General features: G+C 54.8%; 1 protein-coding gene across 1 annotated transcript in view; it reads left to right on the top strand.

Annotated features, from left to right (window-relative positions):
* Positions 1–24149, top strand: part of UBR4 (ubiquitin protein ligase E3 component n-recognin 4) — a 133649-nt gene that overhangs the window by 62367 nt on the left and 47133 nt on the right. Inside the window, 8 exon segments of the mRNA XM_075329199.1 lie at positions 66–153; positions 233–426; positions 1186–1425; positions 1504–1642; positions 2757–2882; positions 2964–3092; positions 3629–3972; positions 16341–16431. Coding sequence (XP_075185314.1) covers positions 66–153; positions 233–426; positions 1186–1425; positions 1504–1642; positions 2757–2882; positions 2964–3092; positions 3629–3972; positions 16341–16431 — 1351 coding nt within the window.

Genomic DNA, 24149 nt, shown 5'->3' with positions numbered 1-24149 from the left:
CGTTGTAGCCGCCCGCCGGTGCCGATGTCGGACTTATACATTGTACCGTTTCTCCGATTCTCCAGCACGCTTTCCGGTCTGGTGGAGTTTGACGGATACTATCTGGAGAGCGACCCGTGTCTGGTCTGCAACAACCCTGAAGTCCCGCTGTGTGTAAGCTCCGGGCCGAGCGGCTGCTCACTGTGGAGAGGGCTCTTCTATCATTCATTGGCTTTTCTTTCTTTTTGGACAGAACATTAAACTCTCCTCCATCAAAGTGGACACTCGTTACACGACGACGCAGCAGGTGGTGAAGCTCATCGGGAGCCACACCATCAGCAAGGTGACCGTGAAGATCGGAGACCTGAAGAGGACCAAGATGGTCCGAACCATTAACCTGTACTACAACAACCGCACCGTGCAAGCCATCGTGGAGCTGAAGAACAAGTGAGTGGTGCGGACAATCCGATAATCTGGAATAAGGAAACCCTGAGGTGCCAGATTATCAGACATCCTACACTATTGGACACTGCCGTTAACGCTCCCTATGGGCCACAATGACCATTACTGGCAACTTTTCTGCAGTTCTGTTTTCCATAGTTATTGTATTTTTTGGATTATAAGACGCACCTTTCCTTCCAAAAATTTCTCTGTGCGGGCGGCCGGTTGCCTCTCTGTGCGGGCGGCCGGCTGCTGCCTCTCTGTGCGGGCGGCCGGCTGCTGCCTCTCTGTGCGGGCGGCCGGCTGCTGCCTCTCTGTGCGGGCGGCCGGCTGCTGCCTCTCTGTGCGGGCGGCTGGCTGCTGCCTCTCTGTGCGGGCGGCTGGCTGCTGCCTCTCTGTGCGGGCGGCCGGCTGCTGCCTCTCTGGGCGGGCGGCCGGCTGCTGCCTCTCTGGGCGGGCGGCCGGCTGCTGCCTCTCTGTGCGGGCGGCCGGCTGCTGCCTCTCTGTGCGGGCGGCCGGCTGCTGCCTCTCTGTGCGGGCGGCCGGCTGCTGCCTCTCTGTGCGGGCGGCCGGCTGCTGCCTCTCTGGGCGGGCGGCCGGCTGCTGCCTCTCTGGGCGGGGCGGCCGGCTGCTGCCTCTGTGCACTTTTTTCCTTTTTTTTCTCTAAATTTAAGGTGCGTCTTATAAAACAAAAAATACGTATGTCTTTTTTCTGAAAAGGTAAGGTTTTATTTATTAACCCTTTCCTCTCTCTCTTCTCTCTAGACCGGCTCGCTGGCACAAAGCTAAAAAGGTGCAGCTGACTCCGGGGCAGACAGAGGTGAAGATCGACCTCCCGCTCCCCATTGTCGCCTCCAACCTAATGATCGAATTTGCCGACTTCTATGAAAACTACCAGGCTTCGTCAGAAACGCTGCAGTGCCCTCGCTGCAGCGCCTCGGTGCCGGCCAACCCTGGCGTGTGCGGCAACTGCGGGGAAAACGTGTATCAGTGCCACAAGTGCAGGTCCGAGCGCAGTCTGGGGTTACACTCGCCCCGCAGTTGTTTTTTTTGCATTTTCATTTATTGTGCTTTTTTTCTTAGATCCATTAACTATGATGAAAAGGACCCGTTCCTCTGCAACGCCTGCGGGTTCTGCAAATACGCCCGCTTTGACTTCATGTTGTATGCCAGACCTTGTTGCGCCGTAGATCCCATTGAAAATGAGGAGGATCGAAAGAAGGTGAGACTGCAAGATCGTAATTTTTGCAAAACTTTTGCCCTTTGAGAGGTAACATTTCCACGACCATCAATCTCCACCTGCCGGCACCCCACCCCCATACCTGCCGGCACCCCCCCCCCCCATACCTGCCGGCACCCCCCCCCCCCATACCTGCCGGCACCCCCCCCTCCCCCATACCTGCCGGCACCCCCCCCCCCATACCTGCCGGCACCCCCCCCCCCCCCCATACCTGCCGGCACCCCCCCCCCCCATACCTGCCGGCACCCCCCCCCCCATACCTGCCGGCACCCTCCCCCATACCTGCCGGCACCCCCCCCCCATACCTGCCGGCACCCCCCCCCATACCTGCCGGCACCCCCCCCCCATACCTGCCGGCACCCCCCCCCCATACCTGCCGGCACCCCCACCCCATACCTGCCGGCGCCCCCCCCCCATACCTGCCGGCGCCCCCCCCCCATACCTGCCGGCACCCCCCCCCCATACCTGCCGGCACTCCCCCCCCCCCCCCCCCCCCCCCCCCCACCCCCCCCATACCTGCCGGCACCCCCCCCCCCCCCCCCCCCCATACCTGCCGGCACCCCCCAGCGCCTTCTCTGATTATTTGGACTGGCTTATGGGCCTACAAATCAGAAGAGGTGCCGAGGATGCCGGCAGGTAAAAGACAAACCACTAACCCTGGATCCCGTCCGGCAGCCCGTGGACTAACACTGGTCCAGGGTCCTGTGAACACATTTCCCTAAATCTCTAATTCTCCACCATTGTAAACAGCTCTGCTTGTTGTCAGTGAACGGGAACAAATCTGACTTTTTACTGATCATGTAACTGATGTATTCCCATCTCCTGAATCGTGGCTTATCCACACCGGCAACTGTGATGCTCACTCATTTTTCAATGCTGTGGAGGATATGATAATTCCCGGGCAGGATCGCTCACGGTCACCGCTATCGCTCACGGTCACCGCTATCGCACACGGTCACCGCTATCGCACACGGTCACCGCTATCGCACACGGTCACCGCTATCGCACACGGTCACCGCTATCGCACACGGTCACCGCTATCGCACACGGTCACCGCTATCACGCAGCTGACCTATTCCGTCCTTTTCATTTACAGGCGGTCACCAACATCAACACGCTGCTGGACAAAGCGGACCGGGTCTATCACCAGCTGATGGGCCACCGACCACAGCTGGAAAACCTGCTGTGCAAAGTGAACGAAGCCGCCCCCGAGAAGCCGCAGGTAGGCGCCACCTCCGAGATCCCGGGGTGATCCTCCTCGTAGCTCGTCCTCTGTAACGTTGCACTGTCCTCCCCGGTACAGGACGATTCTGCCAACGCAGGAGGGATCAGCTCCACCTCGGCCAGCGTCAATCGCTACATCCTGCAGCTGGCTCAGGAATACTGCGGGGACTGCAAGAACTCTTTTGACGAACTTTCCAAGATCATCCAGGTAAAATCTCAAATTGTAACCCCTTCACGACATATGGCGTATATTTTTCCTGTGTCTCTTGCTTTGGTGCAGAATCACGCGCTAAGGCCACATGTTTCCCTGTGCGTCGGCTGAATTGATCAGGCGTGTGCTGTTAATCCGTTAAATCCCGCTGTCAAACTAACATCAAGATTTAACATGCGCCAGCAAAGGGAATGCATCATTCACTCCCATCGGCGGGCCCATGACATGATCATGGGTCACCGATGGGATGTCATGATGGCCAGGGGTCAGCTGATGACTCCTGTGTCCGTCATGACGTAATTCCTGCAAGCGACATTCATAGACGCGGTATTGGAGAAGCAATTGGTTGATCACAGGATCAAGTGCAAGAAGGGAACTAGTAAATGTAATAAGTTATGACTCTTGAAAAAAGGGAAGGAAAAAACAAAAACTGCAAATGGCCCAGGGGTGAAGGGGTTAATGACATTGGTGATTTGTCATATTGCGACTCCCGGACAGTTTTCTTAAGACTGTGATCTTCTTCTTTTTCTCAGAAAGTATTTGCCTCCCGGAAGGAGCTTTTGGAGTACGACCTGCAGCAGAGAGAAGCTGCCACCAGGTCCTCCCGCACCACGGTGCAGCCCACGTTCACCGCCAGCCAGTACCGAGCCTTGTCCGTGCTGGGATGTGGCCATACCTCCTCCACCAAGTGCTACGGCTGTGCCTCTGCCGTGACCGAGCACTGCATCACTCTGCTGCGCGCCCTGGCCACCAACAGCACCATCCGCCACATCCTGGTGTCTCAGGGGCTCATCCGGGAACTCTTCGACTATAACCTGCGCCGCGGTCCCGCGTCCATGCGTGACGAGGTGCGACAGGTCATGTGCCTCCTCACCAGGTAGGAAAACATCACACACTTTTTTTTTTTTTTTTTATTTATTCTTTACATTGTATAATATATTTTTTTATTTTATTTTTCTTTTTTTTATTTTTTTTTCTTCTTTACATTGTAAAAGAAGGGAATTTTGTTTACTTACCGTAAATTCCTTTTCTTCTAGCTCTAATTGGGAGACCCAGACAATTGGGTGTATAGGCTATGCCTCCGGAGGCCGCACAAAGTATTACACTCAAAAGTGTTAAGCCCCTCCCCTTCTGCCTATACACCCCCCGTGCTCCCACGGGCTCCTCAGTTTTGGTGCAAAAGCAAGAAGGAGGAAAGAATTAAAAACTGGTTTAAAGTAACTTCAATCCGAAGGAATATCGGAGAACTGAAACCATTCAACATGAACAACATGTGTACACAAAAAAACAGGGGCGGGCGCTGGGTCTCCCAATTAGAGCTAGAAGAAAAGGAATTTACGGTAAGTAAACAAAATTCCCTTCTTCTTTGTCGCTCTATTGGGAGACCCAGACAATTGGGACGTCCAAAAGCAGTCCCTGGGTGGGTAAAATAATACCTCGGAAGAGAGCCGTAAAACGGCCCTTTCCTACAGGTGGGCAACCGCCGCCTGAAGGACTCGCCTACCTAGGCTGGCATCCGCCGAAGCATAGGTATGCACCTGATAGTGCTTCGTGAAAGTGTGCAGGCTCGACCAGGTAGCCGCCTGACACACCTGCTGAGCCGTATCCTGGTGTCTCAAAGCCCAGGACGCGCCCACGGCTCTGGTAGAATGGGCCTTCAGCCCTGAGGGAACCGGAAGCCCAGCCGAACGGTAAGCTTCGATAATTGGCTCCTTGATCCACCGAGCCAGGGTTGATTTGGAAGCCTGTGACCCTTTACGCTGGCCAGCGACAAGGACAAAGAGTGCATCCGAGCGGCGCAGGGGCGCCGTACGAGAAATGTAGAGTCTGAGTGCTCTCACCAGATCTAACAAGTGCCAATCCTTTTCACATTGGTGAACTGGATGAGGGCAAAAAGAAGGTAAGGAAATATCCTGATTGAGATGAAAGGGGGATACCACCTTAGGGAGAAATTCCGGAACCGGACGCAGAACCACCTTGTCCTGGTGAAACACCAGGAAAGGGGCTTTGCATGACAATGCTGCTAGCTCAGACACTCTCCGAAGTGAAGTGACTGCTACTAGGAAAACCACTTTCTGCGAAAGTCGTGAGAGAGAAAAATCCCTCATTGGCTCGAATGGTGGTTTCTGAAGAACCAGCAGCACCCTGTTCAGATCCCAGGGTTCTAACGGCCGCTTGTAAGGAGGAACGATGTGACAAACCCCCTGCAGGAACGTGCGTACCTGTGGAAGTCTGGCTAGGCGCTTCTGGAAAAACACAGAGAGCGCTGAGACTTGTCCCTTAAGGGAGCCGAGCGACAAACCCTTTTCCAGTCCAGATTGAAGGAAGGACAGAAAAGTAGGTAATGCAAATGGCCAGGGAGAAATACCCTGAGCAGAGCACCACGACAGGAAAATTTTCCACGTCCTGTGATAGATCTTGGCGGACGTTGGTTTCCTAGCCTGTCTCATAGTGGCAATGACGTCTTGAGATAACCCTGAAGACGCTAGGATCCAGGACTCAATGGCCACACAGTCAGGTTGAGGGCCGCAGAATTCAGATGGAAAAACGGCCCTTGAGATAGCAAGTCTATTCGGTCTGGTAGTGCCCACGGTTAGCCGACCGTGAGATGCCACAGATCCGGGTACCACGACCTCCTCGGCCAGTCTGGAGCGACGAGGATGGCGCGGCGGCAGTCGGCCCTGATCTTGCGTAACACTCTGGGCAACAGTGCCAGCGGATGAAACACATAAGGGAGCTGAAACTGCGACCAATCCTGAACTAAGGCGTCTGCCGCCATAGCTCTGGGATCTTGAGACCGTGCCATGAACATTGGTACCTTGTTGTTGTGCCGGGACGCCATGAGGTCGACGTCCGGCACCCCCCAGTGGCAACAGATCTCCTGAAACACGTCCGGGTGAAGGGACCATTCCCCTGCGTCCATGCCCTGGCGACTGAGATAATCTGCTTCCCAGTTTTCCACGCCTGGGATGTGAACTGCGGATATGGTGGAGGCCGTGGCTTCCACCCACATCAAAAATCCGCCGGACTTCCTGGAAGGCTTGCCGGCTGCGTGTGCCGCCTTGGTGGTTGATGTATGCCACCGCTGTGGAATTGTCCGACTGAATTCGGATCTGCTTGCCTTCCAGCCACTGCTGGAACGCTTTCAGGGCAAGATACACTGCCCGTATTTCCAGAACGTTGATCTGAAGCGAGGACTCTTGCTGGGTCCACGTACCCTGAGCCCTGTGGTGGAGAAAAACCGCTCCCCACCCTGACACTCGCGTCCGTCGTGACTACTTCCCAGGATGGGGGTAGGAAGGATTTCCCCTTCGATAATGAAGTGGGAAAAGGCCACCACCGAAGGGAAGCTTTGGTCGCCTGAGAGAGGGAGACGGTCCTGTCGAGGGACGTCGACTACCTGTCCCATTTGCGTAGGATGTCCCATTGAAGAGGACGCAGGTGAAACTGCGCGAAAGGGACTGCCTCCATTGCTGCCACCATCTTCCCCAGGAAGTGCATGAGGCGCCTCAAGGGGTGTGACTGGCCTTGAAGGAGAGATTGTACCCCTTTCTGTAGTGACTGCTGCTTGATCAGCGGAAGCTTCACTATCGCTGAGAGGGTATGAAACTCCATGCCAAGATATGTCAGCGATTGGGCCGGTGTCAGATTTGACTTTGGAAAATTGATGATCCACCCGAAACCCTGGAGAGTCTCCAGGGTAGCGTCGAGGCTGCGTTGGCATGCCTCTTGAGAGGTGCCTTGATTAGCAGATCGTCTAAGTATGGGATCACCGAGTAACCCTGCGAGTGTAGGAGCGCTACTACAGTAGCCATAACCTTGGTAAAAACCCGTGGGGCTGTTGCCAGGCCGAACGGCAGTGCCACGAACTGCAGGTGTTCGTTTCCTATGGCGAAGCGCAGGAAGCGCTGGTGCTCCGGAGCAATCGGTACGTGGAGATAAGCATCTTTGATATCGATCGATGCAAGGAAATCTCCTTGGGACATTGAAGCGATGACGGAGCGGAGGGATTCCATCCGGAACCGCCTGGTCCTTACGTGTTTGTTGAGCAGTTTCAGGTCCAGGACCGGGCGGAAAGACCTATCCTTCTTTGGGACTACAAACAAGTTGGAGTAAAAACCGTGGCTCTGTTGCTGGAGAGGAACAGGGATCACCACTCCTTCTGCCTTCAGAGTGCCCAGCGCCTGCAGAAGAGCCTCGGCTCGCTCGGGAGGCGGGGATGACCTGAAGAATCGAGTCGGGGGACGAGAAGTGAACTCTATCTTGTAACCGTGAGACAGAATGTCTCTCACCCAGCGGTCTTTTATTTGTGGCAGCCAGGTGTCGCAAAAGCGGGAGAGCCTGCCACCGACCGAGGATGCTGCTAGAGGAGGTCGAAAGTCATGAGGAAGCCGCTTTGTTAGCGGCGCCTCCGGTGGTCTTTTTAGGACGTGACTTAGACCGCCATGCATCAGAGTTCCTTTGTTCTTTCTGAGACCTTTTGGACGAGGAGAATTGGGACCTGCCCGCGCCCCGAAAGGACCGAAACCTCGACTGCCCTCTCCTCTGTTGGGGTATGTTCTGTTTGGGCTGGGGTAAGGATGTATCCTTTCCCTTGGATTGTTTGATGATTTCATCCAAACGCTCGCCAAACAGCCTGTCGCCAGAAAATGGCAAACTGGTTAAGCGCTTTTTGGAAGCAGAATCTGCCTTCCATTCCCGTAGCCACAAGGCCCTGCGGAGTACCACCGAATTGGCGGCCGCAACCGCCGTACGGCTCGCAGAGTCCAGGACAGCATTAATAGCGTAAGACGCAAATGCCGAGGTCTGGGTGGTAATGGATGCCACTTGTGGCGCGGACGTGCGTGTGGCTGCTTCAATTTTCGCTTGACCTGCTGAGATAGCTTGTAGCGCCCATACAGCTGCGAATGCTGGGGCAAAAGAAGCTCCGATGGCTTCATAGATGGATTTCAACCAGAGCTCCATCTGCCTGTCAGTGGCATCTTTGAGCGAGGCCCCATCTTCCACTGCAAGTATGGATCTAGCTGCCAGTCTGGAGATTGGAGGATCCACTTTGGGACACTGAGTCCAACCTTTAACCACGTCAGGGGGAAAAGGAAAACGTGTATCCTTAAGGCGCTTAGAAAAAACGCTTATCCGGACAAGCATGGTGATTCTGGACTGCCTCTCTGAAATCAGAGTGGTCTAGAAACATACTCTGTGTACGCTTGGGGAACCTGAAACGGAATTTCTCCTGCTGAGAAGCCGACTCCTCCGCCGGAGGAGCTGAGGGAGAAATATCCAACATACGATTGATGGACGCAATAAGGTCGTTCACTATGGCGTCCCCGTCTGGAGTATTAAGATTGAGAGCGCCCTCAGGATCAGAATCCTGATCAGCTGTCTCCGCATCATCAACCAGAGATTCCCCCCGCTGAGACCCTGAACAATATGATGTCGAGGGAAATTCTAAGCGAGCCCGCTTAGTCGGTCTGGGACTGGGGTCTAAGTCAGAACCCTCAGCCTGGGATGTATGAGATACCCCGGGAGGACATTGTTGGTCCAGCTGAGGGGGGCCAGGGAACAATGATTCAACAGAGTCCCTGTGCTGAGATACCGGCCTGGACTGCAAGGCTTCTAGTATCTTAGCCATAGTCTCAGAGAGTTTTGCAAACTCAGTCCCCGTCACCTGAACAGTGTTAGCAGGTGGCTCCCCCTGGGCCCCCCCTAGCAGAGGCTCTGGCCGAAGAAGTGCCACAGGGGCCGAACATTGCACACAATGAGGGTCAGTGGGACCTGCCGGCAGCTGGGTCGTACAATCGGCGCAGGCAGCATAATAAGCCTGTGTTTTGGCACCCCTGCCTTTGTGGGCGCCATGCTATTGTTTTCCCTGAGTAACACAATAGGGTATATAGCCAGAATGAACTGTGCTCATACAGTGAAAGAGTATACTATAAACAAATAATGTATCAATACACTACAGCACCATGGGGCTAGCACCAACAGGTGCTGCTTACCACCCGCTTTAAAGCGGTTGTGAGGCCACCAGAGACAGTGTCTGGGTCTCCCAGGGTTTGTCCCCCTCTGTAGCGTCGGAGGAGCTGACAGGAATGGCTGCGGCGTCCTGACGAGAGGAGGGAGCCGTGGGCGTGACCCAGAAAGTGCGGGAACTGGTGCTCACACTGTGCACAGTGAGGGGGGTGGAGAATGGAAATCATACTCCAGCCCTCAGTGCTGCTCGTTCCGTGCAGCGTCCCGCCCTTCCCCTGCCTGTCAGGGCTGAGGGCGGGAGAAAAGGAAACTAGGCCGCAAGAAAGCCGGGGACTCGAGTATAAGCGTGGCTGCCGTAAAAGCGCGGTCGGCGCTGAAGTCCCCGGCGAACTACCAGTCCCAGCCGCGCCGCAGTTTGCCATGGCAGCGGCGGTTAGCGCGGTAGCCCCTACATATAAACACTCAGCGACGCTGAGTGTGTAATGGCACAGTTTAACCCGGTCAGCGCCGCGGTCCCCGGTGCACTAGCACACCCAGCAAAGCTGAGGTGTTGCCGTGCGCGGTCCCCACAGGGATACAGAGTACCTTCAAGTAGCAGGGCCATGTCCCTGAACGGTACCCGGCTCCTATCCAGCAGGCTCCACAGGAGTTGTGGATGAAGCACGGTCTCAGTGCCTGGAGACCGATAGGATCCCACTTCGCCCAGAGCCCTGAGGGGGATGGGGAAGGAAAACAGCATGTGGGCTCCAGCCTCCGTACCCGCAATGGATACCTCAACCTTAACAACACCGCCGACAAGAGTGGGGTGAGAAGGGAGCATGCTGGGGGCCCTATATGGGCCCACTTTTCTTCCATCCGACCTGGTCAGCAGCTGCTGCTGACCAATCTGTGGAGCTATGTGTGCAGGTCTGCCTCCTTCGCACAAAGCAATAAAACTGAGGAGCCCGTGGGAGCACGGGGGGTGTATAGGCAGAAGGGGAGGGGCTTAACACTTGAGTGTAATACTTTGTGCGGCCTCCGGAGGCATAGCCTATACACCCAATTGTCTGGGTCTCCCAATAGAGCGACAAAGAAATTTTTTATTTCTTCGGCGCTCTATTGGGAGACCCAGACGATTGGGTGTATAGCACTGCCTCCGGAGGCCACACAAAGCAATTACACTAAAAAGTGTAAGGCCCCTCCCCTTCTGGCTATACACCCCCAGTGGGATCACTGGCTCACCAGTTTTCTGCTTTGTGCGAAGGAGGTCAGACATCCACGCATAGCTCCACTGTTTGTAGTCAGCAGTAGCTGCTGGCTATATCGGATGGAAGAAAAGAGGGCCCATATGGGGCCCCCAGCATGCTCCCTTCTCACCCGCGGTGGTGCTTGTAAGGTTGAGGTACCTATTGCTGGTACAGAGGCTGGAGCCCACATGCTGTTTTCCTTCCACATCCCCTGGAGGGCTCTGTGGAAGTGGGATCTTGCCGGCCCCCAAGCCCTGGGGCCGGGCTCCATCCACAGACCCAGAGAACCTGCTGGATTTGGAGCGGGAGTGCCGTTCAGGGACAAGGCCCTGCAACTTTCAGGTACTCTGTGTCCCCGGCAGGCACGGACACTCTCAAGGCTTGCTGAGCGTTATAGTGCGCCGGGGACAGTAGCGCTGTGCGCTGGGTTTAGGTCACTGCAGCTTTGCTGAGTGACGTTACATGTTGGGAACTACTGCGCCGACCGCTCCTGGAGCGGCGGCGCAGCTGCGACTTGTGGTGCGCCGGGGACTTTGCGCCGACCGCGCTTTTACGGCGGCGGCGCTTCTAACTTTAGCCCCCGGCTTCTGCGGCCTAGCGCCGCTTCGTTCCCGCCCCCACCCTGTCAATCAGGGTAGGGGAGAGACGCTGCTCAATCGGCAGCGCCGAGGGCTGGAGCTTTATTTACATGCTCCAGCACTCTCACTAGGCACAGTGGGAAGCAGGCTTCCCGCTCTTCGTCTATATACGCCCAGGGCCCGCCCCCCCTCTCCACAAGGACGCCGGCAGCCATTACACATGCAGTCTGGCTGGGGAAAGGCAGCAGGCTCTGGGAGACCCAGACTAAAGGGATTTCGGCGACCACACACCCGCTCCTAAGCGGGCGGTAAGCAGCACATTAGTGCTGGCCCCACTAGTGCCTCAGTGTTATATTAGTGTACTTTTTTCTTGGTACCATATATATATATATATATATATATAGTTGCACTGTAAGGTCGCTTCTTGGCTGGACACCCTGTACTGCTCTGAGGAGGCAGCAACATGTCATCCGCAAAACGCAAGGGTGCCAAGGCACGGGCTGTGTACATTGCTTGTACAGCATGTGGGGCTAATCTACCAGCAGGCTCCAACGACTCTCATTGTGTGCAATGTTCAGTCCCAGTGGCACTTCGTCAGCCAGAGCCTATGGTGGTAGTGGCCCAGGCAGAGACGCCTGTGAACCCTGCCCCGGTGACGGGGACAGACTTTGCAGTTTTTGCCGATAAAATGTCTGTGACTATGACAAAAATCCTGGAGACCTTGCAGTCCAGGCCAGTTACTCAGACCATGGACACTGCTGTGTCTATGCTCTCCGGTCCCCCTCAGTTGGAACTAATCCGTACTTCAAGGGGGTCTCAAGCATCACAGGCTGAAGTCTCTGACTCAGATGACAGTCCCAGCCAGCCTAAGCGACCTCGCTGGGAAAGACCCTCCACGTCATCACACTGCTCAGGGTCTCAGCGACAAGAGTCTCTCTGTGATGAGACTGAGGACGGTGACCAGGATTCTAATCCTGAGGCCCCTCTCAATCTGGATGCCCCTGATGGTGACGCCATGGTTAATGACCTTATATCGGCAATTAATAGGCTGTTGGATATTTCTCCCCCAGCTCCTTCAGCAGAGGAGGCAGCTGCACAGCAGGAGAAGTTCCATTTCCTGTATCCCAAGCGTAAATTAAGTGCTTTTTTGGACCACTCTGACTTCAGAGAATCAATCCAGAAACACGACGCTCACCCAGACAAGCGTTTCTCTAAACGTTCTAAGGATACCCGTTATCCTTTTCCCTCTGAGGGGGCCAAACGCTGGACCCAGTGTCCAAAGGTGGATCCCCCAATTTCTAAGCTTGCGGCTAGATCCATAGTCGCAGTAGAGGATGGCGCTTCACTTAAAGATGCCAACGACAGACAGATGGACCTTTGGTTGAAATCTGTCTATGAAGCTATCGGCGCGTCGTTTGCTCCAGCATTCGCGGCCGTGTGGGCGCTCCAAGCTATTTCAGCTGGTTTAGCACAGGTGGATGCTGTCATACATCCAGCAGTACCGCAGGTGGCGTCCCTAACTTCGCAAATGTCTGCGTTTGCGACCTATGCTATCAATGCTGTCCTAGAATCTACGAGCCGTACCGCTATGGCGTCCGCCAATTCTGTGGTTTTGCGCAGAGCCTTGTGGTTAAAGGACTGGAAAGCAGATGCTGGTTCCAAAAAATGCTTAACCAGCTTGCCATTATCTAGAGACAGACTGTTTGGTGAGCCATTGGCTGAAATCATAAAACAGTCCAAGGGTAGGGACTCTCTTCCTTACCACAGCCCAGGGCAAGTAAACCTCAACAGAAAAAGTGGCAGTCGAGGTTTCGCTCCTTTCGAGGCTCGGGCAAGGCCCAATTCTCCTCGTCCAAAAGGACTCAGAAAGAACAAGGGAGCTCAGATTCCTGGCGGGCTCACTCACGCCCCAGGAAAGCAAATGGAGGAACCGCTTCCAAAGCGGCTGCCTCATGACTTTCGGCCTCCTCCCTCCGCATCCTCGGTCGGTGGCAGGCTCTCCCGCTTTTGCGACATTTGGCTGTCACAGGTCAAAGACCGGTGGGTAACAGACATTTTGTCTCGCGGGTACAGAATCGAGTTCAGTTCTCGGCCTCCACTTCGGTTCTTCAGAACCTCCCCACACCCCAACCGAGCAGATGCCCTGCTGCAGGCGGTGGACTCTCTAAGAGCAGAAGGAGTCGTGATCCCTGTCCCCCCTCAGGAACGGGGGCGAGGATTTTACTCCAATCTCTTTGTGGTTCCAAAAAAGGACGGCTCATTCCGTCCTGTTCTGGACCTAAAGCTGCTCAACAAGCATGTGAACGCCAGGCGGTTCCGGATGGAATCCCTCCGCTCAGTCATTGCCTCAATGTCTCAAGGAGATTTCCTAGCATCAATAGACATCAAAGATGCTTATCTCCACGTGCCGATTGCTACAGAGCACCAACGCTTTCTACGCTTCGTGATAGGAGACGACCATCTTCAGTTCGTAGCTCTGCCATTTGGTCTGGCGACAGCCCCTCGGGTGTTCACCAAGATCATGGCGGCAGTGGTAGCAGTCTTGCACTCTCACGGACACTCTGTGATCCCTTACTTGGACGATCTACTGGTCAAGGCATCCTCTCAAGAGGCATGCCAACTCAGCCTGAATGTTGCACTGGAGAATCTCCAGGCGTTCGGGTGGATCATCAACTTCCCAAAGTCAAATCTGTCACCGACCCAATCACTAACGTATCTTGGCATGGAGTTTCATACTCTCTCAGCGATAGTGAAGCTTCCGCTGGACAAGCAGCGGTCTCTACAGACTGGGGTGCAGGCTCTCCTTCAAAGTCAGTCGCACTCCTTAAGACGCCTCATGCACTTCCTCGGGAAGATGGTGGCGGCAATAGAGGCGGTTCCGTTTGCGCAGTTTCATCTGCGTCCACTTCAATGGGACATTCTCCGCCAATGGGACGGGAAGTCAACATCCCTGGACAGGAAAGTCTCCCTTTCCCAGACGGCCAAGGACTCTCTGCAGTGGTGGCTCCTTTCCACCTCATTATCACAGGGAAGATCCTTCCTACCACCGTCCTGGGCGGTGGTCACGACAGACGCGAGTCTGTCAGGGTGGGGAGCAGTGTTTCTCCACCACAGGGCTCAGGGTACGTGGACTCAGCAGGAGTCCACCCTTCAGATCAATGTTCTGGAAATCAGAGCAGTGTATCTTGCCCTACTAGCCTTCCAACAGTGGTTGGAAGGGAAGCAGATCCGAATTCAATCGGACAACTCCACAGCGGTGGCATACATCAATCACCAAGGGGGGACACGCAGTCGGCAAGCCTTCCAGGAAGTCCGGCGGATTATGATGTGGGTGGAAGCCACGGCCTCCACCATATCCGCGGTTCACATCCCCGGCGTAGAAAACTGGGAAGCAGACTTCCTCAGTCGCCAGGGCATGGACGCAGGGGAATGGTCCCTTCACCCGGACGTGTTTCAGGAAATCTGTCGCCGATGGGGAAGGCCGGACGTCGACCTAATGGCGTCCCGGCACAACAACAAGGTCCCAACCTTCATGGCACGGTCTCGCGATCAAAGAGCTCTAGCAGCAGACGCCCTAGTGCAAGATTGGTCGCAGTTCCGGCTCCCTTATGTGTTTCCACCTCTGGCACTCTTGCCCAGAGTGTTACGCAAGATCAGATCCGATTGCAGCCGCGTCATACTCGTCGCTCCAGACTGGCCGAGGAGGGCGTGGTATCCGGATCTGTGGCATCTCACGGTCGGCCAACCGTGGGCACTACCAGACCGACCAGACTTACTGTCCCAAGGGCCTTTTTTCCATCGGAATTCTGCGGCCCTGAACCTGACTGTGTGGCCATTGAGTCCTGGATCCTAGCGTCTTCAGGCTTACCCCAAGGGGTCGTTGCCACCATGAGACAGGCTAGGAAACCCACGTCTGCTAAGATCTACCACAGAACGTGGAGGATATTCTTATCCTGGTGCTCTGCTCAGGGAGTGTCTCCCTGGCCATTTGCATTGCCTACCTTTCTTTCTTTCCTGCAATCTGGGTTAGAAAAAGGTTTGTCGCTCGGCTCCCTTAAAGGACAAGTCTCGGCGCTATCCGTCTTTTTTCAGAAGCGTCTAGCACGACTTTCTAAGGTGCGCACGTTCCTACAGGGGGTTTGCCATATCGTTCCCCCGTACAAGCGGCCGTTAGATCCATGGGATCTGAACAGGGTACTAGTTGCCCTCCAGAAGCCGCCCTTCGAGCCTCTGAGGGAGGTTTCACTTTCTAGACTATCACAGAAAGTGGCTTTTCTGGTAGCGATCACATCTCTTCGGAGAGTGTCTGAGCTAGCAGCGCTGTCATCCAAGGCTCCCTTCCTGGTCTTCCACCAGGACAAGGTAGTGCTGCGCCCCATTCAGGAGTTTCTCCCGAAGGTGGTATCCTCTTTTCATCTTAATCAGGATATCTCTTTGCCTTCGTTTTGTCCTCATGCAGTTCATCGCTATGAGAAGGATTTACATTTGTTAGATCTGGTGAGAGCACTCAGAATCTACATTTCCCGCACGGCGCCCCTGCGCCGTTCGGATGCACTCTTTGTCCTTGTCGCTGGTAAGCGCAAAGGGTCGCAGGCTTCTAAGGCCACCCTGGCTCGATGGATCAAAGAACCAATTCTTGAAGCCTACCGTTCTGCTGGGCTTCCGGTTCCATCAGGGCTGAAGGCCCATTCTACCAGAGCCGTGGGTGCGTCCTGGGCATTGCGACACCAGGCTACGGCTCAACAGGTGTGCCAGGCAGCTACCTGGTCGAGTCTGCACACTTTCACCAAACATTATCAGGTGCATACCTATGCTTCGGCGGACGCCAGCCTAGGTAGAAGAGTCCTGCAGGCGGCAGTTGCCTCCCTATAGGGGAGGGCTGTCTTCGCAGCTCTAACATAAGGTATTTCTTTACCCACCCAGGGACAGCTTTTGGACGTCCCAATCGTCTGGGTCTCCCAATAGAGCGCCGAAGAAGGGAATTTTGTTACTTACCGTAAATTCCTTTTCTTCTAGCTCTTATTGGGAGACCCAGCACCCGCCCTGTTGTCCTTCGGGATTTTTGGTTTGTTTGCGGGTACACATGTTGTTCATGTTGAACGGTTTTCAGTTCTCCGATGTTACTCGGAGTGAATTTGTTTAAACCAGTTATTGGCTTTCCTCCTTCTTGCTTTTGCACTAAAACTGGTGAGCCAGTGATCCCACTGGGGGTGTATAGCCAGAAGGGGAGGGGCCTTACACTTTTTAGTGTAATTGCTTTGTGTGGCCTCCGGAGGCAGTGCTATACACCCAATCGTCTGGGTCTCCCAATAAGAGCTAGAAGAAAAGGAATTTACGGTAAGTAACAAAATTCCCTTCTTTTATTTTTTTCTTCTTTACATCGTATAATATATTTTTTTCTTTAATTTATTTTTTTTCATTTTTTCTTTATTCTTTACATTGTATAATATATTTTTTTATTTATTTTATAGAGACAATCCAGAAGCCACTCAGCAAATGAACGACCTAATTATCGGGAAAGTGTCCACCGCCCTTAAAGGACACTGGGCAAATCCAGACTTGGTAAGTGGGACATATAGCAAGGATCCATACTGCTCAGTGGTGTCAAACCACCGGGAACCAATAAATGGGTCAGAGGAGAGGAAATGTTTTATGAATCATTAGTCCCTGATATCATATTTCTTCGGCGCTCCATTGGGAGACCCAGACGATTGGGGTGTATAGCACTGCCTCCGGAGGCCACACAAAGCATTACACTAAAAAGTGTAAGGCCCCTCCCCTTCTGGCTATACACCCCCCGTGGGATCACGGGCTGCTCAGTTTTCAAGCTTTGTGCGAAGGAGGTCAGACATCCACGCATAGCTCCACTGTTTAGTCAGCAGTAGCTGCTGACTATATCGGATGGAAGAAAAGAGGGCCCATATAGGGCCCCCAGCATGCTCCCTTCTCACCCCATTCCTATTGGCGGTGTTTGTTAAGGTTGAGGTACCCATTGCGGGTACGGAGGCTGGAGCCCACATGCTGCTTTCCTTCCCCATCCCCCTGAGGGGCTCTGAGGAAGTGGGATCTTACCGGCCCCCAAGCCCTGAGGCCGGGCTCCATCCACAGACCCGTAGTACCTGCTGGATACGGAGCTGGGTGCCGTTCAGGGACAAGGCCCTGCAACATTCAGGTACTCTGTGTCCCCGTATGGACAGGCCGCGCACATTCCAGACTTGCTGGGTGTGCTAGTGCGCCGGGGACAGTAGCGCTGCGCGCTGGGGTTACAGTCACTGCAGTTTCTCTGAGTGACTTTATGTGTTGGGGACTGCCGCGCCGGCCGCCCCTGGAGCGGCGGCGCGGCTGAGACTTGTAGTGCGCCGGGGACTTAGCGCCGACCGTGCTTTTACGACGGCGTCGCTTATAAATTTAGTCCCCGGCTTTTGCGGCCTAGCTCCGCTTCGTTCCCGCCCCCACCCTGTCAATCAGGGCAAGGGAGAGACGCTGTACGATAGTCAGCGCCGAGGGCTGGAGTCTTATTTACATGCTCCAGCCCTCTCACTGAGCACAGTGGGGCGCAGGTTTCCCGCTCTTTGTCTGCACACGCCCAGGGCCCGCCCCTCTCCACAGAGACGCCGGCAGCCATTCCTGCATGCAGTCTGGCTGGGGAACGGACACAGGCTCTGGGAGACCCAGACAAGGGATTTCTGGCGACCACACACCCGCGTTAAGCGGGCGGTAAGCAGCACTTTAGTGCTGGCCCCACTAGTGCCACAGTGTTATATTGGTGTACTTTTTTTCTCTATACCATATATATATATATATTTATTGCACTGTAAGGTCGCTTCTTGGCTGTATACCCTATCTTGCTCTGAGGAGACGACAACATGTCATCCGCAAAACGCAAGGGTGCCAAGACACAGGCTGTAGGCGCTGCTTGTGCCGCTTGTGGGGCTGATCTACCGGCAGGTTCCAAAGACCCCCATTGTGTGCAATGTTCGGTCCCTGTGCCACTTCGTCAGCCGGAGTCTATGGTGGTAGTGGCCCAGGCAGAGTCGCCGGTGAACCCTGTCCCGGTGACGGGGACAGAGTTTGCAGTTTTTGCTGACAAGATGTCTGTCACTATGACAAAGATCCTAGAGACCTTGCAGGCCAGGCCAGTTACTCAGACCATGGACACTGCTGCGGCAACGTTCCCCGGTCCCCCCTCAGCTGGAGTTAATCCGTGCCTCAAGGGGGTCCCAGGCATCTCAGGCTGAAGGCTCTGACTCAGATGACAGTCCCAGGCAGCCTAAGCGAGCTCGCTGGGAGAGACCCTCCACGTCATCACGCGGATCAGGGTCTCAGCGAGAAGAGTCTCTACATGATGAGACAGAGGAGGGGGATCAGGAGTCTAATCCTGAAACCGCTCTCAATCTGGATACTCCTGATGGTGACGCCATGGTAAATGACCTTATAGCGGCCATCAATAGACTATTGGATATTTCTCCCCCTGCCCCTTCAGCAGAGGAGGCAGCGGCACAGCAGGAGAAGTTCCATTTCAGGTATCCCAAGCGTAAACTGAGTACTTTTCTGGACCACGCTGACTTCAGAGAATCAGTCCAGAAACACCATGCCTACCCAGATAAGCGTTTCTCCAAACGTCTTAAGGATACACGTTATCCCTTTCCCCCTGACGTGGTCAAACGCTGGACCCAGTGTCCAAAGGTGGATCCCCCAATCTCCAGGCTTGCGGCTAGATCCATAGTTGCAGTGGAGGATGGGGCTTCACTTAAAGATGCCAATGACAGACAGATGGACCTTTGGTTAAAGTCTGTCTATGAAGCTATCGGCGCGTCGTTTGCTCCAGCATTCGCGGCCGTGTGGGCGCTCCAAGCTATTTCAGCTGGTCTGGCACAGGTGGACTCTATCATACGTCCAGCAGTGCCGCGAGTAGCGTCCCTAACCTCGCAAATGTCTGCGTTTGCGACTTACGCTATCAACGCTGTACTGGACTCTACGAGCCGTACCTCAATGGCGTCTGCCAACTCTGTGGTTTTGCGCAGAGCCTTGTGGTTAAAGGAATGGAAAGCGGATTCTGCTTCCAAAAAATGTTTAACCAGCTTGCCACTATCTGTAGACAGACTGTTTGGTGAACAATTGGCTGAAATCATTAAACAGTCCAAAGGTAAGGACTCCTCCTTACCCCAGCCCAGATCAAGCAAACCTCAACAGAGGAAGTGGCAGTCGAGGCTTCGGTCCTTTCGAGGCTCCGGCAAGACCCAATTCTCCTCGTCCAAAGGGACTCAGAAGGAGCAAAGGAGCTCAGATTCCTGGCGGGCTCACTCACGCCCCAAGAAAGCAACCGGAGGACCCGCTTCCAAGGCGGCTGCCTCATGACTTTCGGCCTCCTCCCTCCGCATCCTCGGTCGGTGGCAGGCTCTCCCGCTTTTGCGACATTTGGCTGCCACAGGTCAAAGACCGGTGGGTAACAGACATTTTGTCTCACGGGTACAGGATAGAGTTCAGTTCTCGTCCTCCGCCTCGGTTCTTCAGAACCTCTCCACATCCCGACCGAGCAGATGCCCTTCTGCAGGCGGTGTGCTCACTAAGAGCAGAAGGAGTGGTGATCCCTGTTCCTCTGCAGGAACAAGGGCAAGGTTTTTACTCCAATCTCTTTGTGGTTCCAAAAAAGGACGGCTCGTTTCGTCCTGTTCTGGACCTAAAGCTGCTCAACAAGCATGTGAACGCCAGACGGTTCCGGATGGAATCCCTCCGCTCAGTCATTGCCTCAATGTCTCAAGGAGATTTCCTTGCATCAATAGACATCAAAGATGCTTATCTCCACGTGCCGATTGCTACAGAGCACCAACGTTTTCTACGTTTCGTGATAGGAGACGACCATCTCCAGTTCGTAGCTCTGCCATTTGGTCTGGCGACAGCCCCACGGGTTTTCACCAAGGTCATGGCGGCAGTGGTAGCAGTCTTGCACTCTCAGGGACATTCGGTGATCCCTTACTTGGACGATCTACTTGTCAAAGCACCCTCTCAAGAGGCATGCCAACACAGCCTGAATGTTGCGCTGGAGACTCTCCAGACTTTCGGGTGGATCATCAACTTCTCAAAGTCAAATCTGTCACCGACTCAATCACTAACGTATCTTGGCATGGAGTTTCATACTCTCTCAGCGATAGTGAAGCTTCCGCTGGACAAGCAGCGGTCACTACAGACAGGGGTGCAGTCTCTCCTTCATGGTCAGTCGCACCCCTTAAGGCGCCTCATGCACTTCCTAGGGAAGATGGTGGCAGCAATGGAGGCAGTCCCGTTTGCGCAGTTTCATCTGCGCCCACTTCAATGGGACATTCTCCGCCAATGGGACGGGAAGACAACTTCCCTGGACAGGAAAGTCTCCCTTTCTCAGACGGCCAAGGACTCTCTGCAATGGTGGCTGTGAGGCAAATCCTGGGATATGAAGAGGAATTATGACTTCCAGTCATAATCGCTCTCATCACTCCATGGCCGTGCCCCCTCCCTTCTTGTTCTCAATGTCCAACATCTTGGAAGGTGTCACATCCTAGCAACACATCCCATGGCCATCTCCTGTGATATGGAGATTAGATGATGTGGGAACAATGGACACAGGATGACTCCCTGCCGTGTCCCTGTGGTAGGGGCTGCTATCTAATTAGCAAGGCTATGGAAGTATCCAGACAGAACGACTCCAGTAAAATATGGTTCATATCTCGCAAGCCATATTTCCGATAAATATGGCAACCATAAAAATGGTGTCTCTTTATGCGGACGATGCTGGCACACCTTTTTTATGGGAGTAGGACATTGGGAAGTACCCCAGGCGTGATATCAGCCAATGGGGAACTAGTAGACAAGTCATGAGTCCTCTCGTTCTGTAGCTAAATTCATAACTGTCACAATGAGAGCGTTGGCGTCTGCCTACGACGCTCCCAGGCAAAGTTATGGCCATATCTCCTGTTGTGGATATTGTCCATAACTCCAGCCAGGGGTGGAGCAGTGCTTCCCTGTGAGGTCACTAAGGTAGGAGGGGACCTGGATTTGCCCAGGTTGATAACCCTACTTCGGCCATTTTCCAGTGTTCTTTCGCTGGGGGTCACGTGTAGGAAACATCTGTGGGAAGGATCCTAGAAACCTGGTCTACAGCGCCCCCCTGTGGCCAGACGCACAAGGTAACTGCTGGAACTGTGTATGCCTGTTTGTAAACCATGCTTTATCTGTAACTGTACTCTGACATATGTATATTCTGTAGATTCCCTATTGTATATATTGTAGTTCTAGTGTGCTTTAGGCTGATTAAATTATATAATTAATCTTGGGCTGTTCTGTTATCTCGATCTTGAATCCCACGTCTGTGTGTTCGGCTAATAGTTACCGTGAAGCGGTTGGTGGCAGCGAGTTGTGCCAAGGATTATTGTGGGGAGGCCAGTGAGATTCGGGGAGGTTTTATATATTCCGCCCGCGGAGGTCGGGGGAATATATACCCTACTCTCACCGGGGACCCTTCAATAATCGGCATAAGTAGTATAGCGGCCTCCTTGCTCATTGTCGGGCAATTCCATAATTGGCCTGACTATAAGAGGGGCGCTAGAGAGCGCGTCACGTGCTCTGTCTGTCGGTCGGGAGGTATAAAGGAGGGGTGACCCCCCACTTGTTACCCCCCGATTGTGACGTACTGGTAGCCAGCGCGGGGGATTTCTGAGTGACCCCCCCCGGTGGTTCGTGACATATTGGTGGCATAGCGGTGGGATCGAGATAATAGTGTGTGTGAGTGTGAGACCCATACTCCCAGACACTAAAGACTGCCTGCAGCAGCTGTGGCTGCTGGGGTCTTCAGACTAGCTCAACACTAGAGTGTCAGAGTGCAGATACTGTAAGGTGTGTGGGCACATCAGGTGTCAGTTCTGTGTCAGTGACCAAAGTCTGCAACAATGGCTGAGAGCACCAGGAGCAAAGCCAAAGGAATGGCCGATGCTCAGGCCAGAGACGATGAGGAGGTTGTCCACGAGTCCTCCAGGAGCCAGACGCCAGAGAACAGCTCTGCAGAGGACATCGCACAACCTGGCACTGCTGGACAAAATGAGGAGGAGCTCACCCAAGGGTCCTCAACGAGCCAGATGCCAGTCCTCCGCTCTGAAATGGACAGTGAATCACCTGGCTCTGCAGCGTGCCGCAGATCACCACTTGCCAATCCCTCCGGCCTGAGAGGTGCAGAGGCCCTCCTTCAAGCTGCCTTGGCCAGGCTTATGGCTGGAGACCGGGATACCTACGAGATACTCATGGCCGAGCGTGAGCGACAGGCAGCGCGTGACGCTGAGGCTGCGGAGCGGCAAGCAGCACGTGAAGAGCGACAGCAACAGGCAGAGCGTGACCACCAGCTGCAGCTAGCTCAGCTCCGGCCCTCATCAGCCACACGTGACCTTCAAGACACCAAACTTCCAAAGGTCCGTGTTGAGGACTTCCCAGTGCTGGAGAAGGATGGAGACTTGGACTCTTTCCTGACTGCTTTTGAACGGACTTGCTTGCAGCACCATCTGGACAAGGACCAGTGGGCCAAATACCTGACCCCCCGTTTAAGGGGTAAGGCCCTGGAAATCCTTGGGGACTTGCCTGCTGAGGCAGATCAGGGCTACGACACCATCAAGCGGGCCCTGATCCAACAGTACAACCTCACTCCGGAGTCCTACCGCAAGAAGTTCCGGACCCTGCAAAAGGGACCAAAGGACTCCTGGGCTGACCACCGGCGGGCACTTGCCCGAGCTGCCGACCACTGGACCCAAGGCCTGCAGCTTACCACCGGACCGGAGATCCTGGACTTGGTCATCACAGAGCAACTCTTGTGGAACTGCCCTGAGGATCTCCGCCAGTTCATCCGAGACCAGAAGCCAAAGGGGTCCACGGCTACAGCTGCCCTGGCCGATGACTACACCAACAATCGGGCTCCTGAGGCCAGGAGAGCAGCCACCAGCAGCACCTGGAGAGGGGGTAAGATGAATTCTGCGACTGCCCCACCTGCCCCTAGACTGCAGGGGGTGTCCCCCTCAACTCCCCTCTCCAGGCCCGTGGCAGAGCCAAGACGGTGCCACCAGTGCAACCTACCTGGACACTTCAAGGCCATGTGCCCTCAGCGTCCCAAGGCCCCGGCTCCGTCCCCGTCCCAAGGGCCGCCCAAGGTGTATTGTGTGGGTGGGGGTGGTGGTAGGTCCCTGGACAGCTTCCAACCTGTCACCGTCGGCCGGTCTGTGACCATAGGACTGCGAGACAGCGCCTCGGAGGTGACTCTGGTGCGGCCTGAGATGGTGTCCCCCCAAGACTTGATACCTGGAAAAACCCTCGCTGTCTCCGGGATTGGAGGCATTGACCCGGCGCTGCCTGTTGCTGGCATTTATGTGGACTGGGGCGCAGGGCGAGGGGTGAGAGAGGTGGGGGTAACTGATCGGATCCCCGCAAACGTGCTACTTGGGACAGATTTGGGGCAGATAACCTCCCAGTTTGGGCCCCCCCCAAGGGCTGACCCTTCAGCCAGTACTGACATGCCTCCGGACAATGTTAATGTGTTCTCCATGAATGATGTAAGGGAGGAGGGAGTGAACTGATATTTTTCTGCTTGCATAGACACCATAGACACACACTCAGCTGCAGCTGTGACAGGGGAGGGGGTCAGAGAAAGGTGTGACAATGCCTCTACAAGTGATCAGCCAGTGAGCTGGGATCTGTTGCCCTCTGCAGGGATAAGCAGAGAGCAGGGTGCTGCAGGGGGAGGACCAGTGTGTGGGGTGGGGGCTACCACAGCAAATGTGGGGTCCCCAGAGATTTCACAGCGGGGTTCTGTTGCTGCAGGAGGGGAACAGGCAGGTGAGATTGGGGCCGGTCCCGGAGCGGAAGTGCTCCCAGGTAAGATCTCAGTGCAGGGTTCCCCCACAACCGGGGTGTCAGGAAGCCAGGTAGGTCTGCCTGAACCGGCGACTTGGTCAGGAACGGAGGAGGAGCAGGCACGACCCACGGTCGTAGCGGCTGTGGCCGCTGTCACCCGCAGTGGGAGTGCTGGAAGCCAAGGGGCCTCCCGGAGGTCCGATAGCTCTTCCCCTTCTGACCAAGTGGCAGCCGAGTCAGGTGGAGGCCAGGACACAGGTCCCGGGGTACTGACCGAAGATGTGACAGTCTCGTCGATTCTGGCCACATCTAGTCAAAGGTTTCAGGCAGCGTTAGAAGCTGACGACAGCCTGAAAGCTCTTAAGGAGCAGGCGGCACAGCCTCCCTCGGACTCGGACCCAGAGCGAGTGGTCTGGGAC

Source organism: Anomaloglossus baeobatrachus, chromosome 11 (assembly GCF_048569485.1).
Source record: "Anomaloglossus baeobatrachus isolate aAnoBae1 chromosome 11, aAnoBae1.hap1, whole genome shotgun sequence".
Lineage (NCBI taxonomy): Eukaryota > Metazoa > Chordata > Amphibia > Anura > Aromobatidae > Anomaloglossus > Anomaloglossus baeobatrachus.
The sequence above is the reverse complement of the archived record's forward strand: the minus strand, read 5'-3'. Positions and strand labels throughout refer to the sequence as shown.